The sequence below is a fragment of the Poecile atricapillus genome, chromosome 11, assembly GCF_030490865.1.
Source record: "Poecile atricapillus isolate bPoeAtr1 chromosome 11, bPoeAtr1.hap1, whole genome shotgun sequence".
NCBI lineage: Eukaryota > Metazoa > Chordata > Aves > Passeriformes > Paridae > Poecile > Poecile atricapillus.
Window position 1 is genome coordinate 8,264,523 of NC_081259.1, and position 26,907 is coordinate 8,291,429.

General features: G+C 42.6%; 1 protein-coding gene and 1 long non-coding RNA gene across 5 annotated transcripts in view; one reads left to right on the forward strand and one right to left on the reverse strand.

The window, feature by feature from the left end:
* Nucleotides 1-4,558: 4,558 nt before the first annotated feature.
* On the reverse strand, nt 4,559-10,291 carry LOC131582952 (uncharacterized). Its single transcript, XR_009278417.1, has 3 exons — nt 9,353-10,291; nt 5,842-5,957; nt 4,559-5,157 (listed from the first exon to the last, which is right to left on the reverse strand). It is a non-coding gene; the product is annotated as an uncharacterized LOC131582952 (long non-coding RNA).
* Nucleotides 8,408-26,907, forward strand: part of ZFAND6 (zinc finger AN1-type containing 6) — a 36,006-nt gene continuing 17,506 nt past the window's right edge. The window contains exons 1-2 of one of the 4 annotated variants that reach the window (XM_058846610.1): nt 8,408-8,559; nt 11,276-11,365. Coding sequence is in view for 1 of the 4 variants with exons in the window: in XM_058846609.1 (XP_058702592.1) it covers nt 15,538-15,539 (2 nt within the window). In the remaining 3 variants the exon portion in view is untranslated. Of the gene's footprint in view, nt 8,560-8,855; nt 9,037-11,275; nt 11,366-15,377; nt 15,540-26,907 lie in introns of those variants that run through there. The other 3 variants (XM_058846611.1, XM_058846612.1, XM_058846609.1) reach the window with 3 other exon arrangements.

Consider the following 26,907-nt stretch of genomic DNA (forward strand, 5'->3'; position numbering starts at 1 on the left):
ATCCCCCGAGTATTGTGAGTGTAAATACTTGCCCCAGTGCTAGATCTGCTCCCTGGATGCTGGTTAGAGAAATGCTTTCTTAGCAAGAGGCTGAGCCTGAGGCCACCTGAGCATCTCCCATGCCCTCAGCTCCTGATGAATTCAAGGACAACGAAACTCATCCCATTTTTATCTGCCTTCTGCAGGTCCTCTCCCTTCGTCAGGACTTGATATAATCCTACATAATAAGCACTCTTTGACACTCAGCAGCTCACAACATGAGGGATTATAAGGTAGGGAAGTATTATCTAACATCATGGCAGAGAGAAATTGTGCATTTTGCCCGAGATCATACAGAAGATCTGTTGTAGCACTCAGAAAAACATCCCAGAGAAGTAACTTTTTGTTAGGTATTATTTCCCCTGTTTTACTTATTGCTCTGCTTTCTCTGATTTACCCAAGACTTAATATTAATTTTGAACTACACTGGGATGTTGGGTTAGTAGAAAGTCTTCTGGTTTATGGTTTGTGTTTCTTCCAATTCCTCTCTTCTGGCAGTGTGGGCTCTGGCAGCCCAGCTCCAGCACAGTTATCAGTAGTTTTGTATATGATCAGTGCTTCTCATGGTATTTTCTGCAAACACTATTGTAGCATAAAATAGCACAAAAGGTTGTGTGTCTGTACCACAATTCATAATCCAGCATTTTAGCACCAATGCACCTCCACCACAGCCTTCAGCTGTGAGCTGGGCCAGCTGAATTATAAACTAAGTCTCCATCCTTTTCTCCAATCCCTACCAGAGAGGTGGAAGCATCTCACAGACAGGAAAGATGCAGACACAGGGGGTTGATGAACCATATCCTTCTGTGGCCAGACCCACCAGTGCTCATCTGGAGAGTTGTGACCCAGGGCTGTGATCACTGCTGTGTAGGTACATACTGGACAAGGTCTTCACAAGCTGGTTTGACTACCAGTAATATTGAATTTGTTAAAGCCAGAGTTTAGCACGATCAAGTGAGTCAATGAATATTATTCTGATTGGTTTTGCAGCCCACATGGTTCAGTGATGGCTGCTGGTAGCAGAGCCTGAGCTTCAGCTGAAGGTGGATTGAGCACACCTATGTTACATAACAGCCATGCAGACATAACTCAGTGTTGACATTTTCAACAGTATAATTAGGTATGCCAGCAAATGAACAGCAGTAGTATACTAAGCACCATTCTTTTTGAGCTTGGTGTGAGGTCTGTAAATATTTTGCCTCAGTTAAGGAAAAGAAATTAGGGAAAATAAATATTTGCAAGCACATTCTAGAGAATGCTAGATAAAAGAACAAAGCAGAGTATAAAGCAGATTTTACAAGGCAGTATTGATGAAGACCTTACATTACTTACACACCCCAACATTTTCATGGCTGAACTGCATAGAAACCCACTATATCTTCACATGCAGGACACTATACTCTAGGAGGTGTGACTTTCAGGAATACCAGAGTTTTTGAAGTAAAAAGGAAAAAGCTAAAAAACTGCAGTGCTCTACTGTGGTATGCTGCTCTCTCTCTGCACAACTTGTCCTTTATTGCAGCAACTCTGATAATTAGCAATTTCCCACAGGAGGGGAGATTTGCAATCCTGAAAGATGTCCCCTTCATTTATAAAAAGAGAAGTAGAAAAGTAAGGAGGAAGCAGAGAGAAGCAAGCTGGGAGAGAGGTGTGATTTATTGCTCTTCAACTGTAGACCTGTCAATGATCCAAATCCTTAATCTTGTTTTGTGTGTACTTTTCTCAGAAGTCCACTGGGCATTTCCTGTGTGTAGCTCAGGTAAGTTGCTAGTATGGTTTTTGCTATCTCCTGGGCAGTGCACAACACATGAAAAGACAGTATAGGGAATCAGGCATCAGAGTTTCTTCATCTTAAATTAAATTAAACGGTATATCAGCTGGACCAGATCTGCTTTTATGAAATGTATCAGGGATCGGGTAGGAATGAGGATGGACAGGCCCCTGCTCTGTCACTGTGGTTCTCACATAGGCTACAGCTGTGCAGGAGCTGCTCAAATGTGATACTACCCAAGGGATTTCCATCTGTTACAGGAGAACAGGAACACGATACCTCTCCCTCCCTGCACCTTCCTTGTACCTACACAGAATGCAAGGACCCATAGTCTGTAATCTGTGTTCACTAGCAATTCCCTGGGAAACTGGCAGTGCAGAGGAGAGAGATGGATAGACTCTGTCCCTCCCGATGTGATACAATGAGCAAAGTACACTGTAGAAGGGCAGCAAGGCTGTGCCCAGTTTCTCACTGGGAATACTTGGGAATTTCTGTGATTGCTTTAGAATCCTTGAATGAAAGGTACTACCCAAAGGCAGCCCCAGCTATCAATCTTCCAAAAGGTATTCTTCTGAGGGAGAATACCAGGACAGCAATCATCCCATCTCAGCTTGATGTCCTCTGCCAAAGTTAATGAGAGAGATCAAAGCTGATTATGACACAATACGTGGATATTGTGAGACAAAAATATGTGCTATAGGTGTACTAAAAGCTTCAGCTTGAAATTTCCTAAAGAAAGCATACAAATCTCAAATGCATTTTGAGGAACTGTGAAGCTATAGAAATGCCCTGTTTTATAATTTTTTCCAGTAGAACGTTTTAATTTTTTTAATATATCAAAATCTAATGTTATTTTGACAGAGAAGAATAATTGTCTAATTTAAGGAAACACTGATCAGATCTGCTTTGCTGTAAAACATTTGATCACCTGCAAATTTCCAGCCATTCAAGTATCCAAGACTGCTTTAGAAAAATACTTCAGGCATTATAATTTTACAAGAAGTGAGTAACTGCTTGGAGAGTTTTGCAAAACAAATGGTTTGCTTCTAAGCAGTCAAAGCGATGGTTTAGCTTCCCTAATGAGGTAGTTCCCTCAAGGAGCTGGAGAATACTGACACCAGATACTCCCTTTGTTGTTGCAGCAGATTTCTCTGGCATTGACAAATAGCCTATCTGAGCTAGCAAGGTCAGATGGACAGGAACAGAACAAACAAGAGTGCCAAACCTGTAGTAGTCTGGTGCTCCTGGCATTCCTATGCAGGTGGGAAGACGTCTGAACAGACATTTTTGTCATTTGGGACATTTGTATCTAGATCCTTGACAGGTGCTTCAGGCATATTGTTTGCTCTCTAGACACCAGGATGTGTCCAGGCACTGAGTTTATTCACACAGAACAACCCTCTAAATCCAAGAATCCAGTGACACAGTATGAACTAAGAGCTCTCCTACGTGCAGTGGAGACAACAAAAAGTTGCAAAAGCAGAAATTGGCTCAGAGTACCTTCAGGGATGCATGAAATTTTACGGGATTTAAAGGTCTCTGAAGGAATGCTGCTATTAAAGGATCACCAAGCAGTGCTGCCCTGACAATGGGATCTTTGCTCCCCTTAAATTTCAGGGACTAGTGCGGAAACAGGTAGGGCCAACTTTCCTGAGTACATGGAGACTTTTCAGTGGCCGAAGCCATGCTGTTAGAGCATCTCTGGTCCCTGTGTCCTCACAATTTAGCAGCTGGTCGGCAGAGCAGTTGATAGCCTCTGGGCCTTCTGTGCAGTGACCCATTTGTGGAAGGCTTTATGCATATGGTATATGACTACTTTAATGTTACAGAACTTAGGAGTCCAGATTTTAAACAGTAATTAATAGTAATTAATACTCAAACCCTATAGCATCTACAAAGCACAGACAGACGTGTTCAGAAGGCTGTGCTATGGGTAGGACTGGGGAGCACAGTGAGGCTCCCAGTGACACTGGAGTTGCTATGTTGATGACTAGACACGCACAGCATGAGCCACTCCTGCCCTGAAAGACTTTACTATCTACACAGACAAAGCAGATGCGGGAGAAGAAAAAGCACAGAGGTACAAAATAACTTCTTTGCCTAAAGTTACTCATCAGCCCACAATGGCACACTGTTCTCCTGAATGCTCAATGAACTACTTAACATGGATATTAAAAGCTTAAGCAGGGAGTCGTTAGGGCTTTAAAAGGCCCCAGCCCAGATTTCTAAACAAGCCTATCTAGAAGGAAGCTCCCAGATTTGTAACCACGTGGCAACACAATCTGCCTCATTTTGAAAGATGCTGAGTTGCTCGGTGGCTCCGACTCGAAGCAGAGCAGCGCAGCCTGGGGAATCCTCCTCCCTGCCCAGGAAAGGTCCCCGAGCAGCCGGCTCGCCCCCAGCCTGTGCAGCTCCAAGGGCACCCATGAGCTGCCGGCCCTGGAGCGATGAGCTGGCTCCACTGCCCACTCGGACGCTTTCAGGCAGCGCTGGGCATTGTCTGATGCTTGGCATCTCACTTGCCTGTTTTCACACCTTTCATCCATTAATTCTCCACTTCCACCTGTGTTTATACCTGCTATCCTTGGTGATCATTCAGTTTTCACCAGATGATTTTTCATGCCCATCCTCTGAGAGGCAGAAAAACATTTCGTTATTTTTAAGGATGGACTCATGTCTCTGATTGGGAAACCAGTATACAGAAAACAAAAGCAGAGTATTAAAGTTTTGAACATTACAAGGCTTTTTTATTCCAACCATTTTCACAACAGACTTGACGAGCAAGGGTCCAGAATGCCGTACATAAATGCCAAGAAATTGGATTTTCATTTCTGCTTTTTTTTTTTTTTTTTTTTTTTTTTTAATGAGAAATAGTCTCTGGGTTGTTTTGGAAAATGAATGCTGAAAGCTGGAAATCCTGATGGTAATTGATGTTTTTTCATTTCCATATGTGCATCTTTCTTGCAAACTATGTAGCATCAGCACAGTAAATATCCTTTATGTAATTTAAAAGTAAAATGCATCATGGAGCATGCTAATAGAGCTTGATGGTAATATCATATAAACAGAAGCATGAGGGAGTCTGAAAAAATCCTGGGCCAATTTTTGCTCTTGGCTAAAATCTTACAACCCCCTTGAAGTCAGTGGCATTCTGGACTTGCACATACAAGCAGAATTTGGACTCTAATTCTGCAAATCTCTGAATGTGGGCATTGCAATGGAAAGCTGGCATTGCTGCTCATGAAGGCCACTGCCAAATAACTGCTGGGCCCAATTTCCAGTAGGCCTGGATAGTTGAAACTCCAGTTCATCCTGTTAGGATAAGGCTTAGAACAGGGTCAAAGTACCTGTGGATAAAAAAGAAATCTAGTGAGACTCAGAATCAAATAAAATAAAATTTAAGATTCACTTGTTCAAAAGAGCCTTGTGCTTATTTCTTTTGTATTTTTATAGGCTGTCTCTCAGGAAGCAGGGGCTGATTCTGATCTCAATAAACCTATGGTGAAAATCTCAGCAGAGTCAGGAGCTGCACACTGGGCCCCAAACAACAAGATTATAACTGAAATGATGTTAGCACTTAGCACCAGATCCAAACCCCACTGAGGTGAAGAAGAGACTTCCCATTTACCAGCTCTGAAGATAAATCTACCTCAAAATGAATACATTACTAAGATTCCTCTAGTGATTTCTAAAGCTTTAGCAAAAGAAATAACAAGCCACTATAGCAGAAGCAAACATAAAAGGAGCCAAAGGAAAAGGTCCTCTGTGTTAGCAGATAGATTAAATGGATTTGGGAGTAGGGAGTAAAAATCAGAAGAAACCTCTTTCAGAAAAATTGTGACCATATTTTCTAAAGAGGTATATAAATAGATAGTCCTTAAAACCATAAAAATAAGTTGTGCTGGGGAATGAAGGTGATGGGAGCATTAATATATGAAAGCAGATCTGAGTAATGAAGGTCAAGGAGAATAAACACCATTCCAGTTGTGACATTATAGAAGAGGAAATAATGTTCACTGATCATCGCTCACCATTTTGCCATACATCATCAAATCACTAGCACAGCTGGGAAACCTTTCACCTCTCTCCTGGGTGTTTCAGCTTGGACTGGGATCCCCTGCCTAATTGGAGTTTCTTTTGGATTTCCCTGTCAAAGCAAAATCATGCCTGGTAGAACGAAGTTGTTCCATGAAGAACATCCCACTGAATATCAGGCTCCCCGTGCTTCAGGCAGTCCTGTGCCCTACTGAACATTTGTGCACTCTTAAAAATTATTCTGATCAACTTAAGGTGGACCAATAGCCTCCAACTCCTTCTTTGCAGCAGTCCACAGAAAACATGCTTCTGTTTTCAGCTGCTGGCTCAGAATCACGTTTGACTTCTTCAGCTGATTTCAAAGCTAAGGGTGCCCTTCTCTGGGTGGTTAACACCTTAGCCATTTCTCTGATTATACACTTCCCTTTTAATCCTTATCCTACTTGACTTCAGCAAGGTTTTTTAGCCTATTAGTCCTGAGTTTGTCAAATCAGAAAACTGAACACTATTTCTTCAATATTATGCTTTTCATTCACAGTGGAACAACATGTACATTTAATTTTTAAATGCATCCTTTTTTCTACCCCAAAAATAAACCTGGCCATCTTATTTGGGAATTTTCTTCCTCAGAGACAATTTGATTACTGGCTTTTTTAAATGCAAATGGAATAAAACTTTGTGCTCCCTATTTTGCTAGAGGTTGTTTCACTCTTCTGAGCTGTGGCAGCTTTCGACTGTACCAAACATAGTGATTCTAAATGCTCCAAGTAACCCACCTACTCCAGCATTATTGTAACCGAGTTTTCTCATTTTGGCACAGGAGAACTGATGAGCGTCATCTGCAACTTGAGTAAGAGCACATTTGAACATTCTGCTGCTCCCCCTTGACACCTGATGCCACAACCTAACATTTGTTGCACCATGTGTTGCTGGTCAGTAACTCCTGGCAGGAGGTGTCCGTCTTGTTCACTGTTTGCATTTCCCTTGTATTTACGCTGCTGTTCTGCCAGCTGCTGTGCTGGTCACTCACAACTGCAGAACAACCAGTCGGCCTTTTCCTAAGCAAAGGATGTTGTGCCCTACTATTCTGCTTTTATATTTCCAATGGTGACATAAAACTTGACACAAAGAAAGCAGTCCGAGAACAACCAGAGGGAATTCAAGGTTTTAAAAAATCATATTAAAAAGAGATGATCATGGAGAGGCTGGGAGGAATGTGATCATCACTCCCCACAGCTCCTTATGATTACTGCCAAGACCATGAAAGCGCTCCAAATAATGTTGTGGTGAATGCTGTGATACCCACATGCAATGCAGGTCATCTTCTGCTCATGCAGCCTGGCATTCGGAAAACTTATTGCATCAGCAAAGACAGCCAAGACTGAATAATCTCTACCAAAATAGCTGTAAAGCTATGCTAGCACTTCCATGCTGGTTTCACCAGCATTTTCTAGTGTTAATCCAAGCTCAGACATTCAAAACAAACAAACAAACAAACAAACAAGGTGTTTTCTTCCCTTTTAGTGCTTTTTCCAGGTTTATGGCTCTACCTACTCAGCTCTCAATGTGGGTGACAGCAAGCTCCTAGCAATGAGAAGCCTCTGCTTGGATTTAATCTTTGCTGAAATCTTTATGTGTCCCTTTACAGTGCTTTCCTCTGCTCAAAAAAGACCCAAAATTCTAAATATCTTCACAGTACCCCTAGGAAATCAATGATCCTGATGGGTCCATTCCATCTCAGTATATTCTGTGATTGTATAAAATGGGAACATGTTTTAGCCAGCCTCAGCTTCTCTGGCTGCACAACTGCACACTTTTCCTTCCCTCCTCCTTCGCTCACCTCCTGGCAGCTAGTCTAGCCTTGGCCCTCTCCTCTCCCCTACCACAGATAAAATTCTCCTTTTATTTGGTTTGTTTCACATCCCTGGAATCCTGTACTCCCTATCTGCTTCAAGCCATCAAGTCACTCATCATCCTTCCATCTTGCCTTTAAAACCTCCCTGCATGGTTTGGGCTACAGCCGGCTGTGATAAGTCAGGACAGCGTATTAAAAAAACAACAACAAAAAAATTAAAAAAAAATAATAAAAATCAGTGTGTATCGGGTGTGAGGTGAAAATGGCGTGCATGTAAAGCTGTAGTGGATTGTCTCACAGCCCCACAAGGAGAGAAGGGAACACAAGCGGGTGACATTACAAATGACCAGATACTCCAAGCCCACCGCTGCCTTCCCACAGGGCACAGAAGGCAGGGGAGCTGCGAGGGACTGAGCCCACACAGCGCCCTAAGCCCCGCAGGAAACCCCGCTAGGAGAGACCTTCCCCTTCTCTGAAGGGCAGTGGGGGCGACAGCAGGTGCATCCGCGGGTATTTTACAGCAAAATGAATTTATTTGTGGGCCAGGAGGGCGGACGGCGCCGCCCCAGCAGGCGCTGCGCACTCGCCCTCCCGCCGCCGCGTTCGCCTCAGGTCACCCCTGCGGGCGGGCCGCTGTCCCTTTAAATAGCATTCGGTGGTTCACATCGCCGCCGTCGCCGGGTAATAATTACTCGCGGGCCGAAGCGCCGCCCCCCGCTCCCCGCGGCCTCCCTTCCTGGGCTCCGCCAATCAGCGCCCGCCCGCGTCACTCCGAGGGCAACGAAACACGGAGAAAGGGGAAAAAAAAAAGTTTGCTGAGGAGCGAGCGGGGCCGGCGGGCGCGGCGGGCCCGGCGCAGGTGAGGGAGCGCGGCGGGGCCAGGGCGGCTGGGCCGGGGCTGTGGCCGCGGCCCCGCACCGCGATGGGGCGGGGGGATGGCGGCCGCCCGCCCACCGGCCCCGGGGAGCGGCGGAGGGGCCGTGGGGAGGGTCCCCCCTTCGTGCCCCCGATCCCCGCGCGCAGCGGGTGAGGGGCTGCGGGGCGACGGCGGGCGCGGGGCCCGCGGCTCTTTCGCTGCCTTTTTTGGTGGTTCCGTCTTCCTCTCCCCACCCCCGGCGGGCGGCTGCGTGCGCAGGAGCCATCCCGGGGCAGAGGTGTTTGTACTCGTGTCCTTGGGTGGAAGGGAGAGGCAGAGCCGGCCCGCCGCCAGCGCTGCGCCGCCCGGCCCCGGCCCCGCGCCCTCCGCACGGACCGCGGGGTTCCGGCCGGAGCCGGCGGCGGAGCCCTGTCGGCCCGAGGGTTCCCCCACCCCGGGCCGGGCCTCGCTGCTCCTCGGGTGAGCCCAGTGCAGCGGGTTTGGCTGGTGCGGGCACAGGGGTGCTCGGGAATCAACATGCGCTTTGTGTTGTACCACTCTGCCAGTTAAAGCAAGGGTTAACGCTTGCAAAGTCTGTCGTACTTTGGCGTTTTGCTTTATGAAAAGTTATTGTTGTTGTTTTGTTGTTTGCCCAGGAGCCCTGTGAGATTTAACCCGACTTGCCTCCTAGGCTTTGCCAAAAGCCTGGAGTGATAGATAAGGGGTGTGAACATCCACTCGTGTTTCCACAGGATGTTAGGATTGGGTAACCTTAGAAAATAAAAAGGGCAGTTACCTTACTGCTAATAACAACAGCAGCAACAACGAAATACAGAGGCTTCCACCATACGTGCTGGTGTAATGTGAGGCATTCAGCAGAACCATGGTAGTTACTTCACCCCCTGCATGGATTGACTTCAAGTGCACCGTTGTGTTCTGAAGTCCATTCCCGAGTGTTTGTCCAGGCTTGTCCTATAATAGGTGTCATTGCATAAGAGTTACAGGGAGCAAAGAGCGTGCCGAGTTTCTTTCACTCTTCTAAGGTTCTGTGCTCACATCTTAACTGTGCCAAACTCTACCCTGAAAAGAGAAGGGCACAGCTTGGTAAACTGCCCTGTGAACTTCAGTGGAAAAAAAAAAAAAAAAAAAGAAGAAATTATTCTTTTCTTCCTCCTACTTACAAGTAAATGTTTTTGTTTGTCTTGTGTCATCTTAAATAAGTTTTTGCACAGAGTGTTAATCCTCTTCTGAAATGTGGATGATGGTAAGTCAACAATTGAGGAAGTTAATATGTCAGTTCCTTCCTTTGTCTCTTTCTTGCCTGTCCTCTAACTTTTACAGCTTTACTCTTTGAATTTTATCTGATTTGTTTTTGTATTGCTAAGGTACTTACACCTGTTCTTTACTATCACCTAACTTAGAACAAGGGGACTGGCTCTTTTCCTATATATCTTGTATTTGTTCAGGCTAAAATAAATATATAATGGGAGGATTTTTTGTTCCTTATATTTTGTTCCTGAATGACAGAGTCTCTGACATGTCAGTGGCATAATTCCTTGGGTTTATTACTTTGCAGATAGAGAAGAAGATACTCTTCATTAATGTCTCCTGTATATATTTGTTACAGTACCTCTTAAAATGTTGGTCTTAAAACCTGTGAATCATGTTAAATTTATTTTAATCTGTTACTATTTAAATTCTTGACTAATCATGAATTTATGGTAAAAAAATAACAACATTGTATATGACGTAGTATACTTACAGGAGTGTCATTGAAGAATGTAAGTTTATATTTCAACTTCTTGTTACTTAATGGTCTCAGATGCCACATTCAAAACTTCACACAAATGGTTTGAAAGAGATAGTGGCAAGTTATCAGAGAGAGAGTAGCATTAACACAAACTGCTGAAAAGTTGCTATGGTTACAGATAAAGGTAATCCCTGTTTCTGTGAAAGTGTGTCATTTTGTAACAGCTATATTAATCAGTCTGATTTCTGAGAAAATTGGAAGTATACAAACTTCTGGCTCCATTTTCTTGGCAGTTAATTGCTATGCAGCCTTTTTTTTTTTTTAATACTGAATGGGCTGTGACTTGCATTCCAGATACATCATTTGACCTACAAAGATTATTATAAATTACATATAAATGCACTTGGACTATACTGAACTCAATGGAAACTGTAAAATACTTATTTTTGCTCCACCCAAGAGATACTTGATATCAAGGAAGTGTCTTTTAAAATGTCTAGATCCTTTTTCAAGGACTTTGGCTGAGGGAAGTGAAGTAGTCCTCTGTCCCCAGAGACTTTGATTGTGCAGCTGTACAAGATACAATTCCATGTTCTGATTTAAAAAAAAAAAAAAAAAAAGGAAAAAACACCCAACCAAATCACACACCCACAAAAAAACCCCAACAACCACTCCAAAGCAAACCAATATGGCAGCTGCTGAGAGATTGAGACCTGTTAGGAATGTCTAGCTGTATAGGCTGGGGGCCACAGGGCAGGGACAAGTGATTCTGTTGAGGGTTTATTCCCTATATAGAAAGAATTGGCATTTAACATACTGGTACTTTAATAATAGGTCAGCTAGTTTTGGGTGGTTTAAGATAGCTGCTAAATGCAGGGGGATGTGTGTGTCTGGTGTGACTCTACTGCTGTCCAGACAGCTCAGCAGACCTCTCTGTATTTACCACGTGCACCTCTTTGTTGTTTCCAGATCTGATTATTGCAGTGCATAGTGCATCTGGGATTGAAAGCAGCAAGAGGAATCTCAGAAGTTCAAGAGTACTGAAATCTCATCAGTCTGGTATGTTGTTCTCTTCAAACTCCTGGAATAGCAAGTTGAATTCTTTGTATGTGAGAGCCTCCTTAGTTACAGCTAAGGATAAGTTTCCTGCTAGGTTTCTAGGATCTTGGCTTTTCATCAGCAGTTTCATTCTCGGGAAGTAATGTGTTACTAAGAACTACGAACTGTGTATTGTTGGGCTTCTGTAGAAGATTGTTTTTGGTAGTGGTAGGACAATGAACCCAAGCTCTGGGGAACTTCAGTCAACATACACTCTGAACTTGTTTTCATCTTGCTTATCCAGCCTGGAAATTCCAGGTAGTTCTGCAGACTTTCAAAACTGAAGTCAGGCTGGAAAGGAGCTACTGCTAGCAGACTTTGCAGATACTACACACCAATGTATTGAAGAATGCATAATATTAAAAGGAATGTTTATTTCTTCAGATAGGGATTTTTTTCCCACTGCCTTTATGTAGACATGGCCCTCATGAAGTAATGGGTTTTTCAGGTTTGATAAAAAATTTAATAATATTGTCTCAGAGTAATTTCTCTGAGAAATAATGCCAAAGTTCTGAAATTCCTATGCTAAAGTAGGATCACAAAATTGCTATATTTTTAGAAATGCACAGCAAGTTTTAGGAACTACTATTTGTAAACAGGGTTACAGCATCTGAGGGTATGAAAGGCATGGGAAGCTAAATATTATTTGAAAGCTGTCTCTAATAATAAGAAAAGCTAAAAGTCTGAACTATAATAATAATAAATAAAACATTCAGCACATGCTGTAATGCAGACATCATTGACAACCAGAGGGTAAAGTCCTTTTCTCCAGTGCCAGTTCAGTGTGTGTATGCAGCAGATCAGTTTCTTTGCTACTTATTAACATGTACAGAATCCAGGAGGTGTAATTGATTCAGGATTGAAAACCAGGTGCAAAATAGTGAAGAAATCTCTTGTGGTTCACACTGATCTGCTGGGACCTGGACATTGAGTAAGCATCTCTTCATCTAATCCCTGAACAGCCATCACATGTAGCTTTTGATCGCTACTATTCTTGTCTCTGAACTGGTGACTTACAGATGGAAGGCTCTGTTCCTGATCTCTTGAGCTGTCAAGTCTCCCAAACTTGGTGTATTCTGCATGTGTAAGATTACAGAACAAATGGCCTTTTAGCTGTTCCATGATTACCATAGTCAAATGAGAGTCAGGTGCTCTCTTACTGTCCAAGTGCAAAGTTGGGTGGCAGCAAACTGGTTTTTATTTTTAACACTGATGTGGAAGTTTCCCTGCTTATTGTTCTTACAGCTGCAATTTGCTATTTTCTTTTTTTCTGCATTGCTACAGATATTGTAAGAGTAGCAAAAGCTTATCTTGAGCCTGAACTGTGAAATGTGCCTGTGCCATTTTTCCAGAATATATGTGTGTTTAGAGGGAAAATAGATGGCTTTTTGCAGAAACTGAGGCTGAAAATTAGGCTTTTTAATCCAGTTTCACTACATTTCCTTCAGGGATGTAGGAATCTGAATAGCATTTTTTTAATGCATGTTCCCAACATTTAGATGCAGGTGTGTTTACCTGTGATTTCTAGTCCAGTGACCTAGGGCCAACTATGAATCAGTTTGGATACCCCACTTCACAGACGATGTGGGGATCTTCTCTTTTATGAGGATAGCAAATTACTCTTGGGGCTTTGTTATTAAGATAGTTACAGTGTGTGTGTGTGTTTTGGTTTTAAATGAGATGGGGTAAGCAAATCTGGGAGGCCAGGGCTGAGCAGAGGAGAGTTAGTTTTGCCTTCCCCATTCTGCTCTGGCTAAGCCATGGTCCTGCTCATCAGAGGCCAGCCAAACTTCTGCCAGCTCAGAGACTTAAGGCAGGTGGAAGGGGCTGATTAGCACCAGAGCTGGTTTCAGGAGTTGGCCAGACTGCAGGGCTTCTGGGGGGAAGAGGTGGGGAGGAAAAGGGATGGAACATCTCCCCTGTAGTGATAAGAGCTGCTATTTGCCTGTGTGACAGAAGCATGAGCTGAAGTGTGGGATGTTTGATGATAAAAATTATTTTTCATTGCCATTACAAGATGGTGAGACTGCTGTGGTAGCAAATAGAGCTGAAGACTTTTGGAGTAGTATATTTGGTTTGGGTTTTTTTCCCCCCTCTTCTTTTAAAAGAAGTACCCCAACAACAATGTTGACTATTTGTTGTGTCTTCTAGCACTTGGCAGAATGGTTGATGTGATTTGTGACTTGTGCTGCTGTTTTTATGGGCCTAAAGTTAATGTGCTCTAAATTGAAGCTTTCCAAGATTGGTTACTGAGATACTTGAGGGACATTTTACTGGTCTGTTTTGTTTGTGCGAACTGTGTTCTTGGTTTTGATTGCTTAGATAAGGGTTGGTCAAAAAAAGTGTCATGAGTTATCCTCAGGGGACCCCAGATCAGCCTGTGGCAGTGCTGGCTCTCGCCGGGCGCTGAATTCAGGTGCAAGGAGTAAGGTCTAGTTCTTTCTAGTTTATATTTCAGGCATTGTGGGGGAAGTTACGTGAATATTGTTAATTCTGTTCTTGTAGTGTTTCATACATATCAACTTACAACCAATTCCTGCTTTTCAGTCCTACTTGGATTTGTAGCACAATAGGTTGCTTTAAAATAGGTAACACAAAATGTGCTATTTTATCGTTTTAGCACAAGTAAATGTCCTTCCTGAAGGAGTTTTTTATGCTCTTTTTGGTGTATCACAGCTCAGGGGAGCACTTAGCTGTAAATATTTTCCTGATGTTGCACAGTATTTTCAGTAAAGCAGTGTGCTGAACTGCCTTGGACTTTATTAATCTGTATTAGGGAAGTTAAAACTTCCCTGTTTTGTGGTATTGGTAGTGGGTGAAGTAAGGGAAGGGAGGCTACTCCAGCCCTGGGAGAGGAAAGGTGACAAGAGCCAGAAACAAGTTTTTCTTCTCTTCGCACACAACAAAAACGACCCAAATGTGCTTGTGCTCACAAGTTCTTTTGTCTTCCTCTAGCTTAATATTTTTAGTTATTTTACACTAAATATGTGAAAATATTTTATGTAAGGAAACCTTGCTACCCAGATAAGTCTTGTGTAACTATGACGATACTTGTGGGTGCAGAAGGGAACACTGGCTGGGTTCTGGCTCTTCCCTGTCTTGCTTGCTAGGAATGGGGCAAGGTTCGTCTTGAACCAGGTGTCATATCTGCACTTGTGAAATATTTAAGTCTTGTTTTGTTTTTACTCATCTTTTCACTGGATAGATGTGTAGGGAACCACATCTGGGTTTGTGCTAAGGAAAAAGAACCACTTTTAATCTAAAAGACAGGTTTTTGTGTGGTGCTGAGGAAGCTGTACCCTGAGAAACGCCGTTGTCATAACGCGACCAGGATCTTGCGAATTTGTTCAGTCAAGCGAAGCCTGAATAAGCACAAAAAGTTTCTGGCAGAAGCCGTGGTACCTTGTGGGATGGAGACAGTCACTTCCTGCGGAGCTCCTGCTGACTCATGCTTTAAATGGGTGGAAGTCTTTGGAACCGGCGACCCGATGTATTTTTAGCCGGGGTTACTAATTTATATAGTGTGCTCGGCCTCCCAGGGTAACTCCAGTCACCCTTAAAGCGCGGATGGGCTCCAAACCCACAGCTAATTTTATCCCATAAGTGGAGCAAGCGGCAGTTGTGTAATTGCCGCGGGAGAAGCGTTCCCAGCCCGCTCGGGTGTTATCCTCTCTTCTGACCCCGACCCCCCGTCCGGGAGCGAGGTGTCGGGAGGGGTGGGCGCCCCGCGGGGACCGGGGTCAGTCCCGGGCATCAGTCCCGGGGAGCGCCCGCCCGCGGCTCGGGTTTGGCACGGCGAGAGCGGGGCACGGTCCCTTTAAGAGCGCGCGCCCGGGGGTGCCCGAGCCCGCCCAGCCTAACCTGCTAGCGAGGAAAAGTTCTTTACGTGACGGACAGGCCGCTCCGCCAATCAGCGGGCGCGGCCCGGCCGGGGGGGCGGGCCTCCGCCTCCCTGGCCAATGGGAGCGGGAGGGCGGGCCCCGTGCCCAGGGTAGGTTGCGCCGAAGTGCAGCTCCAAGTGAAGTTAATCTGGGGTGAAGCGAACAGAAAATTGTGGAGATCGTGTTGGTAGGAATTTTGCCGTTCTAATCGCGTCGTGTGGCGTCGTTCCGCCCTCCGGGGCAGTGGAGTTCATGTGCGTGGGGCTTTCCTTCGTCGTTTCGCTCTCTAATGATGGCAGGATATTAACATTTATGCAGGGAAGCAGAACAAAAGGGCTCTTTAGACAGGAAATAAGGTGCTGAGAGGCTCAAACTTGACCGAGTTTCTTTTGTCATCTCTCGGCTTGCACCGGGTGTTCTGGCGTGGAAGAATCGAGCGGTTCCACATTATCTTATGGAGAAATGTTAATTCTAAAATAGCGAGGATAATGCTGCTGTTTTGGAGTTACACAATGTTACAGGAAGAGAGCTCGATTTTAACTCTAACTTCCCTGATTCTGATGAGATTGGAGGTAACTAATTATGACAGCTGCTGTGGGATTATTCAGTGATAGCATTTGCTCCAAGTCATTTGTCTTAAATTGTCCTTTGTTGTATCACTGAAGGCTGCTGTGCTGTTGTCTGTGTGTTTGTTCTTGATGAGAAGAATGTCTCGCAGGTCTTTAGCATTTAGAACAAAGATATGTAAAAACTATGTAAAACATGGCAATTTTTTTCTTAATTTTAATCAGTTTTGTATGGTGTCTGGGTCTGTAAGAGCTCTGATTACAAACACAGGCAGGAAAAATTAAGTGTTACTGCTCTGTGTTGCAGCTATTGCCCTTCCAGTCAAGGGAGAAAAAAGAGGGGGGGGAGGATTTTTTTTTTTTCCCCCTTTGGAATTGTTCCGAATCTCTTTGGAAACCTGTATTGCCTAATGGTAGCAGGTGTTTTATTTGAGGGAAAATTATTTTCAGTTTCTGTACCAGTTATATGTGGTATTTTTTGTGACACTTTGTGTATCTGAGAGGGCTTCAGGAACAGGAAAAGTATGAATTTCCATGGGTGGCATGGGGTGAGAGGGAGAAGAGCAGGAAGTGTCTAGGCAGGAAACAGGAGGGTCCTAATGAGAATTAAGACTTTCTTTTAATTGTCACCCTTTCCGTATTAGATGAGGCCATATACAGAACAAGGCTTTCAGATTGGGAAATCTATTTTCTTACTTCCCTAAATATTTCCTGTTTTTATAAAATCACTTGGGTTGATACACAGCTGCTCCTGGGAATTGGAAAGAAATACTCATGTCCCTGATACTTGTTGAGTCTAAGAAGTTTGGGTTTTGTGTGGTTAGTCATGGTGATAGAGGAATGGATGTCAGAAATTGAGCAACAGTCGTTCAAATGAGCATGGAAAGCAATTGCTTAGACCCTTACTGAATGTAAACAAGTGTTCTTCTGAAAGTATACCTCATCCTTCCAGTTTTACGTTGAGCCATTCTATTTTCTTCCAAAATGCTGGGTATAGATTGCTTTTATGTATATATCAGTGTCTTGACACACTGGTGTGTTGCTATGGGCCAGTGGCTTATAGGTCTGAATTACTAATTTGCTTTTGTTGTTATCTGTTTATGCTGTTTTTAAATGTCCTGCATTGAATTTAAACCCTGAAAATACTATTTTAGAATAGGCAGTTACTATATACGGTCATTTAGCTGAGAGTTGGGATAGGTTTCCTGTACTGGGTTTAAGACCAGGATACGCAAATGTTTAAATACCTGGATGTTAATTTCTTAGCTTCCACGTGGTGCTAGGCCTAAGACTAAGTGGCTAGATCAGGTGTATGAGGTGAGGGCAAGAAGAATACTGAAGTTCGCTGGAATCTCTCTAAAGTTATGAGTATGTGTATTAGAATTGCTGAAACTAAAGGAAGCCAACTAAAAGTATTTGTGTGCTATAAAATATTACATTTAGCTAAAAGCTGGTTTGTGTAGAACAAAAGATAAATAGGTAAAAGCTGAATACATGAGGCAGCTTGGTTCCTGTTGCTTGATCACTGAGCAGCCATGTTTTTTGGGTCGCCTCTGGCCCCCAACTTAGGAAAGATGTATTATCTGGGACCAGCTTTGCTGATTTATTCAACACAGGAGTGAAATGCTCAACTCTCTCGCCACATGTATACAGTTCTAATGCAGGCTGTTTGTAGAAAGCAAATCTGCCCTAAAGGATAAACATACCACTTTGCTGGCACAGCTGTACAACTTCTGTATTCAGGCTACAGCAAATGTTTCTTGCCTGCATTCAGAGCCGTTGCTGGCAGGACCCGTGTTGTCCCCGCACGACGATTGGTTGTTCCAGCATTTCTTGTTCATAAAACCTTCTCCTGCACATGCTCCATCTGCAGATCTTAAACACTGTGAATGTGTTGTGTGCTGTGGGATTTATGTGTCTGCTTCTTGTGCCAGGATGGAACATGCATCTCTGATGTGAATAAGAGATTCTTAAAATCCACTGTAACCCTGTGTACAAAATGCAGGACCAGATTTTATCTCCCCTCTGAGACAAAGGACATGTGTGCCCTACAGTCCACTGGCTGCTGGTGGCACTGCCCAGTGTGAAGTGGGTGGCCCAGCCTGAGCTGGGATGGTGACTCTGCACTCTGGTTCTTTTCAGTGCTACTTGGAGCAGGCTGTGTGCCTCATGTTGTGTGCCTGTAAAATACCCCCAAGCCTTAGGGAGGGCTGATGTCCACCTGAAACCAGGAACGTGGGCTTTGGGTCCCCCATGCTTGTTGGGCCCCCTCTGCCACATGCAGGGCCTCCTGCACCTCTGCTGCCAGCAGAGTGGGTTCTGTGAGCACTGCAGGCAGAGTCAACTAGGCTGGCTCAGATTGTTCTGAACTAGTGGCTGGAGCCAACCCAACTGGCCCTTTTCCCCTTCTCTTCCTCCCCCTGTTTCCCAAGTGGTTTAGGGATCATTTCTGCTAATTGCCCTGTGCCCAAGGCAGAAGGGAGGGGGGGACAAGAGTCATGTCACTGTAGAGCGTGTCAGCGATACCCAAAAAGGGACACCTGCCCTTGGTTTTAGCTGTGGGGTTTGACCTCTAACTGGTTTTCTTGCAGTTTCTAGGAAAGGAGTGAGCAGAGGAGGCGTGATCAGTGCAGGGGTGCTGTTGCAGGGCAGATTGGTGTGGAGGACCAGCCCTCTCCTGCAGATACAAGGGCTCCTCAGGAGATAGTTGTGTGTCCTCCTGTGGTGTGGAGCTAGCTCTGGGTGGGGCAGATCATCTGCCCAGTGATGTTTACACTGTAATAAGGTTTTGTGAAAATAAGCAGTTAATTACACATGACCTACAAAGGAATAAAAATAGTTGGTATCTGTTCTTGGTTTAAAATCCATTTAACAGAGGCGTGAAATATGTTTGGGACTTTTAAACCTGGTTTGTTGTTTTTTTTTGTTTTTTTTCTTTTTACCTTTAGAAGTATCAGGAACATTAAGTCTTTCTTCCCTGTTCTTGTTGGATCTCTCAGATGTGTCATAAGCTTCTCAGCCCTTAATTGAAGGGGTGGGGTGATATATTTTTAACAGATCCCTTCTTCGAAGTGTGTTTATAGGGCTTTTGAGCTAAACAGAAATGAGCTAAAACAAAGCTTTGACAGTGAAAAAAACTGTTTCTCCTCAATCATGTTGGGGTTTTTTGCTCATTCTCCAGTTGTTGAAAGAAACTGTGTTTTTTTCATTTGAGAAGTAACTTTTTTGGCTATTAAATTATGCATTAAGAGATAAACTGTGTTAAATCCTAACCTGATCCATCTTCTGCTTCATTTAGATCAACTTAAGACAGTATTTTGAGTATTACTTAGACAAATGAACACACTTGTTTGAGTATTTCCTAAAAATAGCTCCTTTTTAAGCAGCAGTTTTATTAAATCCACAGTTCTTCCTTTAACTTAATGCCTCAGCAGTCTTGCAGGAGCTCAGTCTGTCTCTGTGCTGAAGACCACTCCAGCTCAGCTGTTCTGCCCTGCCAGGATGTATTTGTGTCACAGGACTCTAACCTTCAGAATATGGTATTTGTTAGTCTGAAATGTAATAATCCTGTATCTGGAGAAGTAAACTATAAAGAGTGTGGCTGGCTTGGCAGGCCCTGGCAACCACCCCAGCAGTTTAACTAGCCCAGGGTTTAAGACAGCACTGCACCAGTGTGTGCTGTAATTCATGATGCTAATGCATCTTTATCTATGTGAAGGATTAGGGAGACAAATATAAACTTAATAATCAAACTGGAATGGGAGCTTAAGAGGGGTATTTCTGAGAAGGAAGTGAGGTGCTTTGGGCTCGTTGAAACATTTTGTATTGCATGGGTTTTTTAAGCAAGGCCTGAAGTTCTCACCATTAGTTTGAACAACGCAGGAGGCTGGATGATTTTCATGTGTGTGCCTTGGAACATAATTGTGCTGATGAAAGCAGACTATTGCATGAGGAAGGCAGGTATTTTCCACTTAAGGTTTAGGATGTGTTTGTGGCAAGAGAAACACTGATTCTTCAGGCAAAAATGCAGCATTTTCTACCTAAATTGGACATATTAATGCATTTTATACAGAAGGCCATCTCTAATTCAGATTGCCAGAGGAAAACACTCAATGAGCTGTTGATCATGCTGGTTTCAAGGATGGTGACAGGGGAGGTATGAGACTGCAAAGAAGGATAAAATTGTTTCTCTACTACCCCCTGTATGAATTTTGTATGAATTTAACATGTTTTTCTAAAATGAGGTGCAATCAAGTTCTTAATGCAGTGCGATGTTGTCATGTGCCAGAATGTTTTCTGTGCAACAGGATGACCTTGCATTGGGATCTGCATCATTATCAAGATAGGGGCAAAAGAAGTGGTTTTGAGTGTTAAACTGAAAGGTTTGGAGGTTGCTCTCCTTGCTCAGCTCCTTCAGAATCAGGTAAGATGCTTATCAGGTAGCTTTAGCTGCTGATACAGGGGAGTTTCCTAAGTGAATTTCACCAGACTTCTCATGTTGGGATTATGCTATCCAAATACCATGCTAGTATGACATACTGTTGGATATTGGTGTCAAGTCCTTCAGTGATTTTGTGGTGTTAATTAAGATTAGTTATCAAACAAATGTTTTTCTTGAGGTGAAAGGTGACAAGAAAAGTATTTTAGTCTTTTATAATAACAAAGTATTTGATTATTAACGTGCAAAAAAAAGAGGAAAAAATGGTGGCAACATGGAGAAACTGCTGAAATGCTTTTTAGGGAAAAAGACTTCAGAATGGCTCAGTAGAATTGTTTTGAGTATCAACATATTTTCATGGGGTTTGTTTAAAGTATCCTTGGAGAGGAGGAAGGCAGCATTAGTAACAATAGGTCAAGGTAAGTGTATTATTGTTTGTTACATAACAAACAAATTGTCAGCTGTGTGTGACAAACCATGCAGGGGCTAAGACTAGTGCTGAGGTAAAGGAGGGTTTGAGTTGCAGAATCGTCTGGCAGCTGGGCATGACTTTGCCTTCTTAATAAGTCCAGTCAAACTTGGTGCTTTGAGTGCATTTACAAGTGATTTTAAACTTCTGTGCATAGCAGTCGAGTAATTTGCTCTAATTTTTTTCTTCCAGTATAACAAAAAAAATCTAATTTCACAGTCTGGTCACTTGGTTGATTTTGTTGCCTTCCTGCATTTCTCTTACTTGGTGTCTGTGAAACTTCTGGCTGTTGCTTCTGGTCTCTCTTTCTGCAGGAATTAGCTTGTTATTCTGCAAAGTCATAATGTGACTGTGACCTATGGTCTTAAGTTTATACCTAGTCATTCTGTATATAAATAAATCCCTGATTAGTTGCTGTCTACTTATCCTTCTGTCTTCAACCTCAGATCCCACACTACACAATCAGAATGCTTGGAGCATCAGTCTTCTCTGAATAATACCTGTGTCCCTGCTACAGCTCTGACACCTAAATTTCTCAGACTGTCCAGGCCTGAAATGAAGAATTTATTGAAACTTTTGTGGATGGCCTGAAAGCTCAGCCTGGTGAACTTACAGAGGGTGGCAAAAGCAATGTAAAATGTGCATTGCAGTGTTGCTGAGTTTCCTTGAGCAACATCAGATTTTTCAATGGGACATTTGGTTTTTGAAATCCAGGGTTATGGGTTAAAATTAATTTCTTGTTTAATGTAAGGGATATAAATATTCTTCAACGGTTGTATGGGGATTTTCTGCCTTTACAAAAGAGGTGTGAAACAGAAGGGATTTTTGGGAGACAGTGTAAGGGTACTGGGCTTTTTTCCAAGCCATAGCCAGGATGCTGAGCTTGTGGAATCAGTGTAGTTGACACTGCTGCATCCTTAGACCAAGCTAAAGGGCCTTGATCTTGCTGACAACCCTCCTGTTTCTGACTTGGTACAATATTAAAAAGGAAAATACTTTATTTTCTCCATTCTTTCCTGATAGAAGCCCCGATCACCATAGTTTGTGAATGGAAGGGAATGAGCATCATGATAGAAAACCACATGTTGTTGACAGCTGAAGCTCAATATCCTGTGAACAGATTTTTTTTCCTTTTTTTATCCATTCTGAAGCGTGATACTGGCTTTGATATGCCAAGCAAAATAGTTGGTCATCTGGCCTGCATTTTTTTGTTTGTCTACTTTTCCTTTATATCATGAACTTTTCATTCTCTAGAAAATGCTGTTACTTTGTCATGTGTCAGTCATTTCTCTGTCAGAATGGAATCACTGTGGCAAGAGGATAAAAAGAGAAATCAGATCTACTTAAGGAGTTATTGTTCAAAATGCTTCTGAAAATGTAAATTTCTGTTTATGTGGCTTGAGTAAAAAGGGGAAATCCCATGGCACTACTTAACAGCTTGGCCTTTTTGGTTACAAGTCCCTCTTGTAAAACCATTTATGGCTTTATTTTTCTATGTAGAATTGTAGGAAAAAACTCTGTACAAAGGTAGCATAGTAATAAATGAAGAGACAGTAGAATCCAGCCATGCTATTTTTAGGTGATTGTGTTCTTAACTTGCTGATTTAAGTGTTCTGGACAGTGAGTGGGGAGTCATTGTAGAAGAAATGTGTGCTCACATAGCACAGTCTTGTCTGGAAACAGAATGAATAGCAGACTTGGTTATCAGGAGGGCAGTTCACAGAGTTGTATCTGGAGTATTTGTAGGTAAAGAGGATGCCCTGGTGATTAAAGCACAGTATTTGCAATGCAGACTCTTACTCGAGAGCTGTCAGCTCTGGGTTTCTTCTTAGTTGAGAAACTGAAATATGTGCAGTCTGTTCTGTATGGGCTTTGGGAAGAAGTGTAAAAAATATTTTCTGTTCCATGATGGCAGTGGGGGAAGAAATGCCAGTTGTCCTCAATCAAGTTGCTTCCCGTATTTTTTTAAGCTTTTCTTGAGCAGTGACCTCTCCATCTGAGCAAGTGGTATACTTTTGGAAACCTTCAGAAAGGAGAGTTGTCTCATTGCAAGATTCTGATAATTCCCTAGCCCCATATTTGTTGACACTTAGATAGTTGAAGATGACCCAGGGCAACTCTTACTAATTCACACTCTGACCTCCAGGTGATGTGTGACTTTTTCCTTCCTTGGCTTAAGCTGTGAGTGAGGCTGTGCCTTAAATTTCAGTTCTGTTACTGAGTTGGTAGGTTCACCTTCCTCCTGCAAAGTTAACTTCGACTCTTCTGGCATAGAGCTGCACCATAAGCCAAATACAAGAGCCAATCCAAGCTTTTAAAGAATGAAGTCTTCAGGGTAGATCAGTTCCTGTCCCAGAAATGCTGTGACAGAGGTATTTAAAGCCCTAAATTATCTGTAGCATGAAACCATTGCATTGGTTGCATATGAATTGATATTGAATGCATCTGTATAGCTTGCAGTTGGATGTTTACATGTTCCATTGTTTCAGGCAGTGTGAAGTGACAGCTGAGAGGAAACAAAGGAAAGATGAAAAACTTGAGTGTGACCAGTTGGTCTATTCATATCTTCACTGAAACTTGACAGTGTATTAAATGGGAGATGGATAAATACCAGTTGTCCAACATGGCAGCTGCTGATCACCTGTGTAGTATTTTCCTATGCTTTGTTCAGGATGAGAAGTTTTAGTATGTAGAATTTACATAGTATGTGTAATTTGTTTGGGATCATGTATGCTGGCTTCCCCAGTGATCGAAATAATTAAGGGATAAAAAAAGCAGCACTCCCCCCCTCCCCCTGCCAATAGCATTGAGGTTAGAACAAAGTAATACCTTTGAGTCCCTTGACTAAATTTAAGTGTATTGCAAGAGAGGAGGAATGCAGCTTTGCCACAGGGAACGTTGTACTTACACCTCCTGTGCCGAAAACTTGTCCTTACATACCCTCTTTCTTTGGTCAGGCTTTAGCTTTAGGTTGAGTTCCCCATCAAACCACAGTAGGGGTATTGTATAATTTTGCACTTAAATTAGATATAATGCATAATTCTAAATAGAACTACACATCACGCATGATAATCACAGTGTTCTTGGAAGTTAAACTGAATTCAAGATGCCCTAGCTAGAAATGCTGATTGTTTTATTTATTAGCACGTAGGAACCCCAATATTAGAGCAGGAGCTCCCTTAGCATTAGGCCCACATGGAACTGTGGCATTATAAGCTAATTAAAATTCTACATAGTTCTGTTTATGAAAACAAATTATAATGTGTTTTTGTGCTTACTGTCAGTTCTCAGCAACAGGTGCTTTGTTAACAAGAAGCTGTCTATTTTGGGAACTCGTGTTAAAGCGGCTTTTATCTCTTCTGAGTTTGATATGCTTAAAATAAGTGAAACTTATGCTGTATTGAGAGAAGATTACTTATTCACTGAAGCTCAAAAGAAGCGATTACTGAATCTATATCTATTCTTTCAGTAATTATGAGGGTAATCTTGTAAGTGTTTGAATCCTTCTTACAGATTATTTCTCATCAGTGTGTAAAGTCAAACCTGTTTTAAAATACAGCACCAAAGATAGTTTACGGAGTTGCTTTCCTGCATCCCTTTTGGTCTGGTATTCTAAAGGAATTTAGAGAATTCTAGAAAATTTTTGAGATTCTAATTTTATACAACCTCTGATTTCTGAAATGGCCAGCTTCAACATCTGATACCAAAGAAAGCAGAATGCAAGCCTGTCTGGTCTGTTTCAGAGTAGCTTTCTTACCTTTTGCAGAACATTTTAAAAGAAGGCATTTCTGTGATCTGACAGCTTTCAAGTAAACCTTAAATTTATGGGGCTGTGTAGAAATATCAAGGACAACTCAAGGATTCCTGCAGCACCTGAATGTCAGAGTACAGATATGAGATGGCACAAACTCCAGAGGAAAGAAAAGGGCTCCTCAAGCAATATCTGTGACTTGTACAGCTCAACACCAGTTCAGCCACACACGATGGAAACTGTGCAAGCTGACATAGCCAACTGCTGATGAGCAATTACTGACATGGTTTGATTTTTTTTCTAATGGGTGTAACATCTGAATTTTTCTCTTGAGCAGAGACGCCAGAGCAAGCACATCTAAAATGGTGTTCTTGTAAAAGTAGCTGCATGTCCTGTCACAAATGTAACTTCATGTAAGGTTTCTGCATCAGTCTTGTCTCAGAGACAGCCATCTTCCAAAAATGGGTCTGCTCAGCCTGTCTGCCTTAAATCTTGGGTGAGCTGGGGAGGCTAAACTGAGTAACTACAGCTTCATATTTGGGGGGAGGACACTCTTCTCTGGGTTGTGTATGGACATACAGTGCTTCTGGTAGGACAGCATGACCAGTGGGGTGGCTGCCAATCGTCCTCTCTGTGCTCCTCAGATACGCCTCTGGAACTTCTCTCACCATGCCTTCCCCAGGGATGCCAGATCAAAACCAGCTTCCTGAAACACATGAGATACTCTTTTCTTGTATGCACTTTTCTTTGTAATTCACTTAGAAGTTGTCTTTGCTATGTAGTGAAAAACTATAGTTACTGTGTTACTCTCAGTGCTTTTAATGTTTAACTAGTTACCTTTATTGAAGGTCCCTGTCATGGCTTGCTGTAAACAAGCATGTCTAGCTCCAAGGGTTATCTGTTGTTTTTTCTCTTGAACCCAAGAAGTGAATTTTGTTGTGTGTGTGGGTTTTGTTTTGTTGTTTTCATTTGCATTCAGGTTGACCTCTCCAAAAAGGCAGCTTTGTCAGCTTAGATTTTTCTGATAGTGATCACTGGAGAGACAGAAACTTAGAATATGCTGGTGGTGCCTCTTTCTGAAAGCATTTCTCTGTTGCTCTGGTCTGGAGTTTGCTGGATGAACTGGGCTTGACTACAAATATATTGTGCTATTGGGGAATAAGAGGCTTTTAAGTTTCCCAAGTCTGAGGAAAAAATGATGTTTCTTTGAATCTGAAGAAGTTTGGATGCAAGGGTCTAATTCTAGTGGGGCTGCAGTGTTAGTCTAGAACAACTCAGAAGTCCCAGTGTACAGGCTTAAATGCACAAACAGCGTACAAATCCTTGGCATCTTGTGTTGTATTTTTTTGCTTTGGACTCAAATTGAAATGCATGACAAATAGGAGTGTTGAAGGCTTTACACAGAGGGCTGCACTTTTAGGTGTCTTAGCAGTTAGCAGATGCTCCATAAAGTAGTGGTCCTTCCTGCAAAAAACCCAGCCTCACACCAGTAGCTCTGTGTGGCAGCTTTCTGCAGTTCCAGTGCAAACAAATCCTTTTGTCTGTACTCTGCCTCTTTGAAATCCAAAATAAATCCTAGTAGGTAGTAAAACGTACCTCTTGTATTGCTTGTTAATTATTGGGTTTTTTTAGAATTAGTCTTCAGTAGAGTCATGGAATTGGCCCTTTATTTGGTGTGTTGACTATACTAGAAAGTTTGGAAATTAAATATGAAAACTTTGCTCATACTTGTTTTTGTTCGTAGGTTTTCAGTGGTCACTGCAAGCAATTAGATGCTTTTGCATGAGGTGAATGAGAGAGTCTGAGGTACCACTTTTACAGAAGTTAATCTTTGGGTCTGGTAATCCGTGCTTTGCAAAGGTTAAGCGTGGTCACAAGTAGTAATTACAGTTTCAAAGTAACATCTATTAATAGTGTATGTAGACAAGCATGGAAAGCTGAGTCCTTATTATCAGTGATCTCCTTGATAACAGTATACAATCTGTGCATCTTTGTTCTTGCTTAGCAAGAGTGGAGAGGTTGTAGTGAAATGTTCTCTTGTTCCTCGTGTAACCTTGAGTACAAGAGCAGTCAGCTGTACTTAGCAGCATACACACTTTAACACTGGAGGCTTTGTCTATACCAGGTGTACCTGGGTTTATGATATTCTGGCTCAGATTAGTTATAAAAGTTGGTAATGTTCTGTCCCTTCCTAAAACCTAAACTGTCTCTTTTCTGTCCATCTGCCACTTCTGAGTTTGCACTTTTTCTTGTGTGTGTTTCTTTCCCACTAGTGTGATTCTTTCAGTCTTTCTGACATCTTAAATCTGAGATACAGCTTTCTTGAGTCCAAATTTTATTTCTATTTTAGTTTTTATATGGAAGGATTTAAACTTGCTGACTACTAAAAATTGTAAGT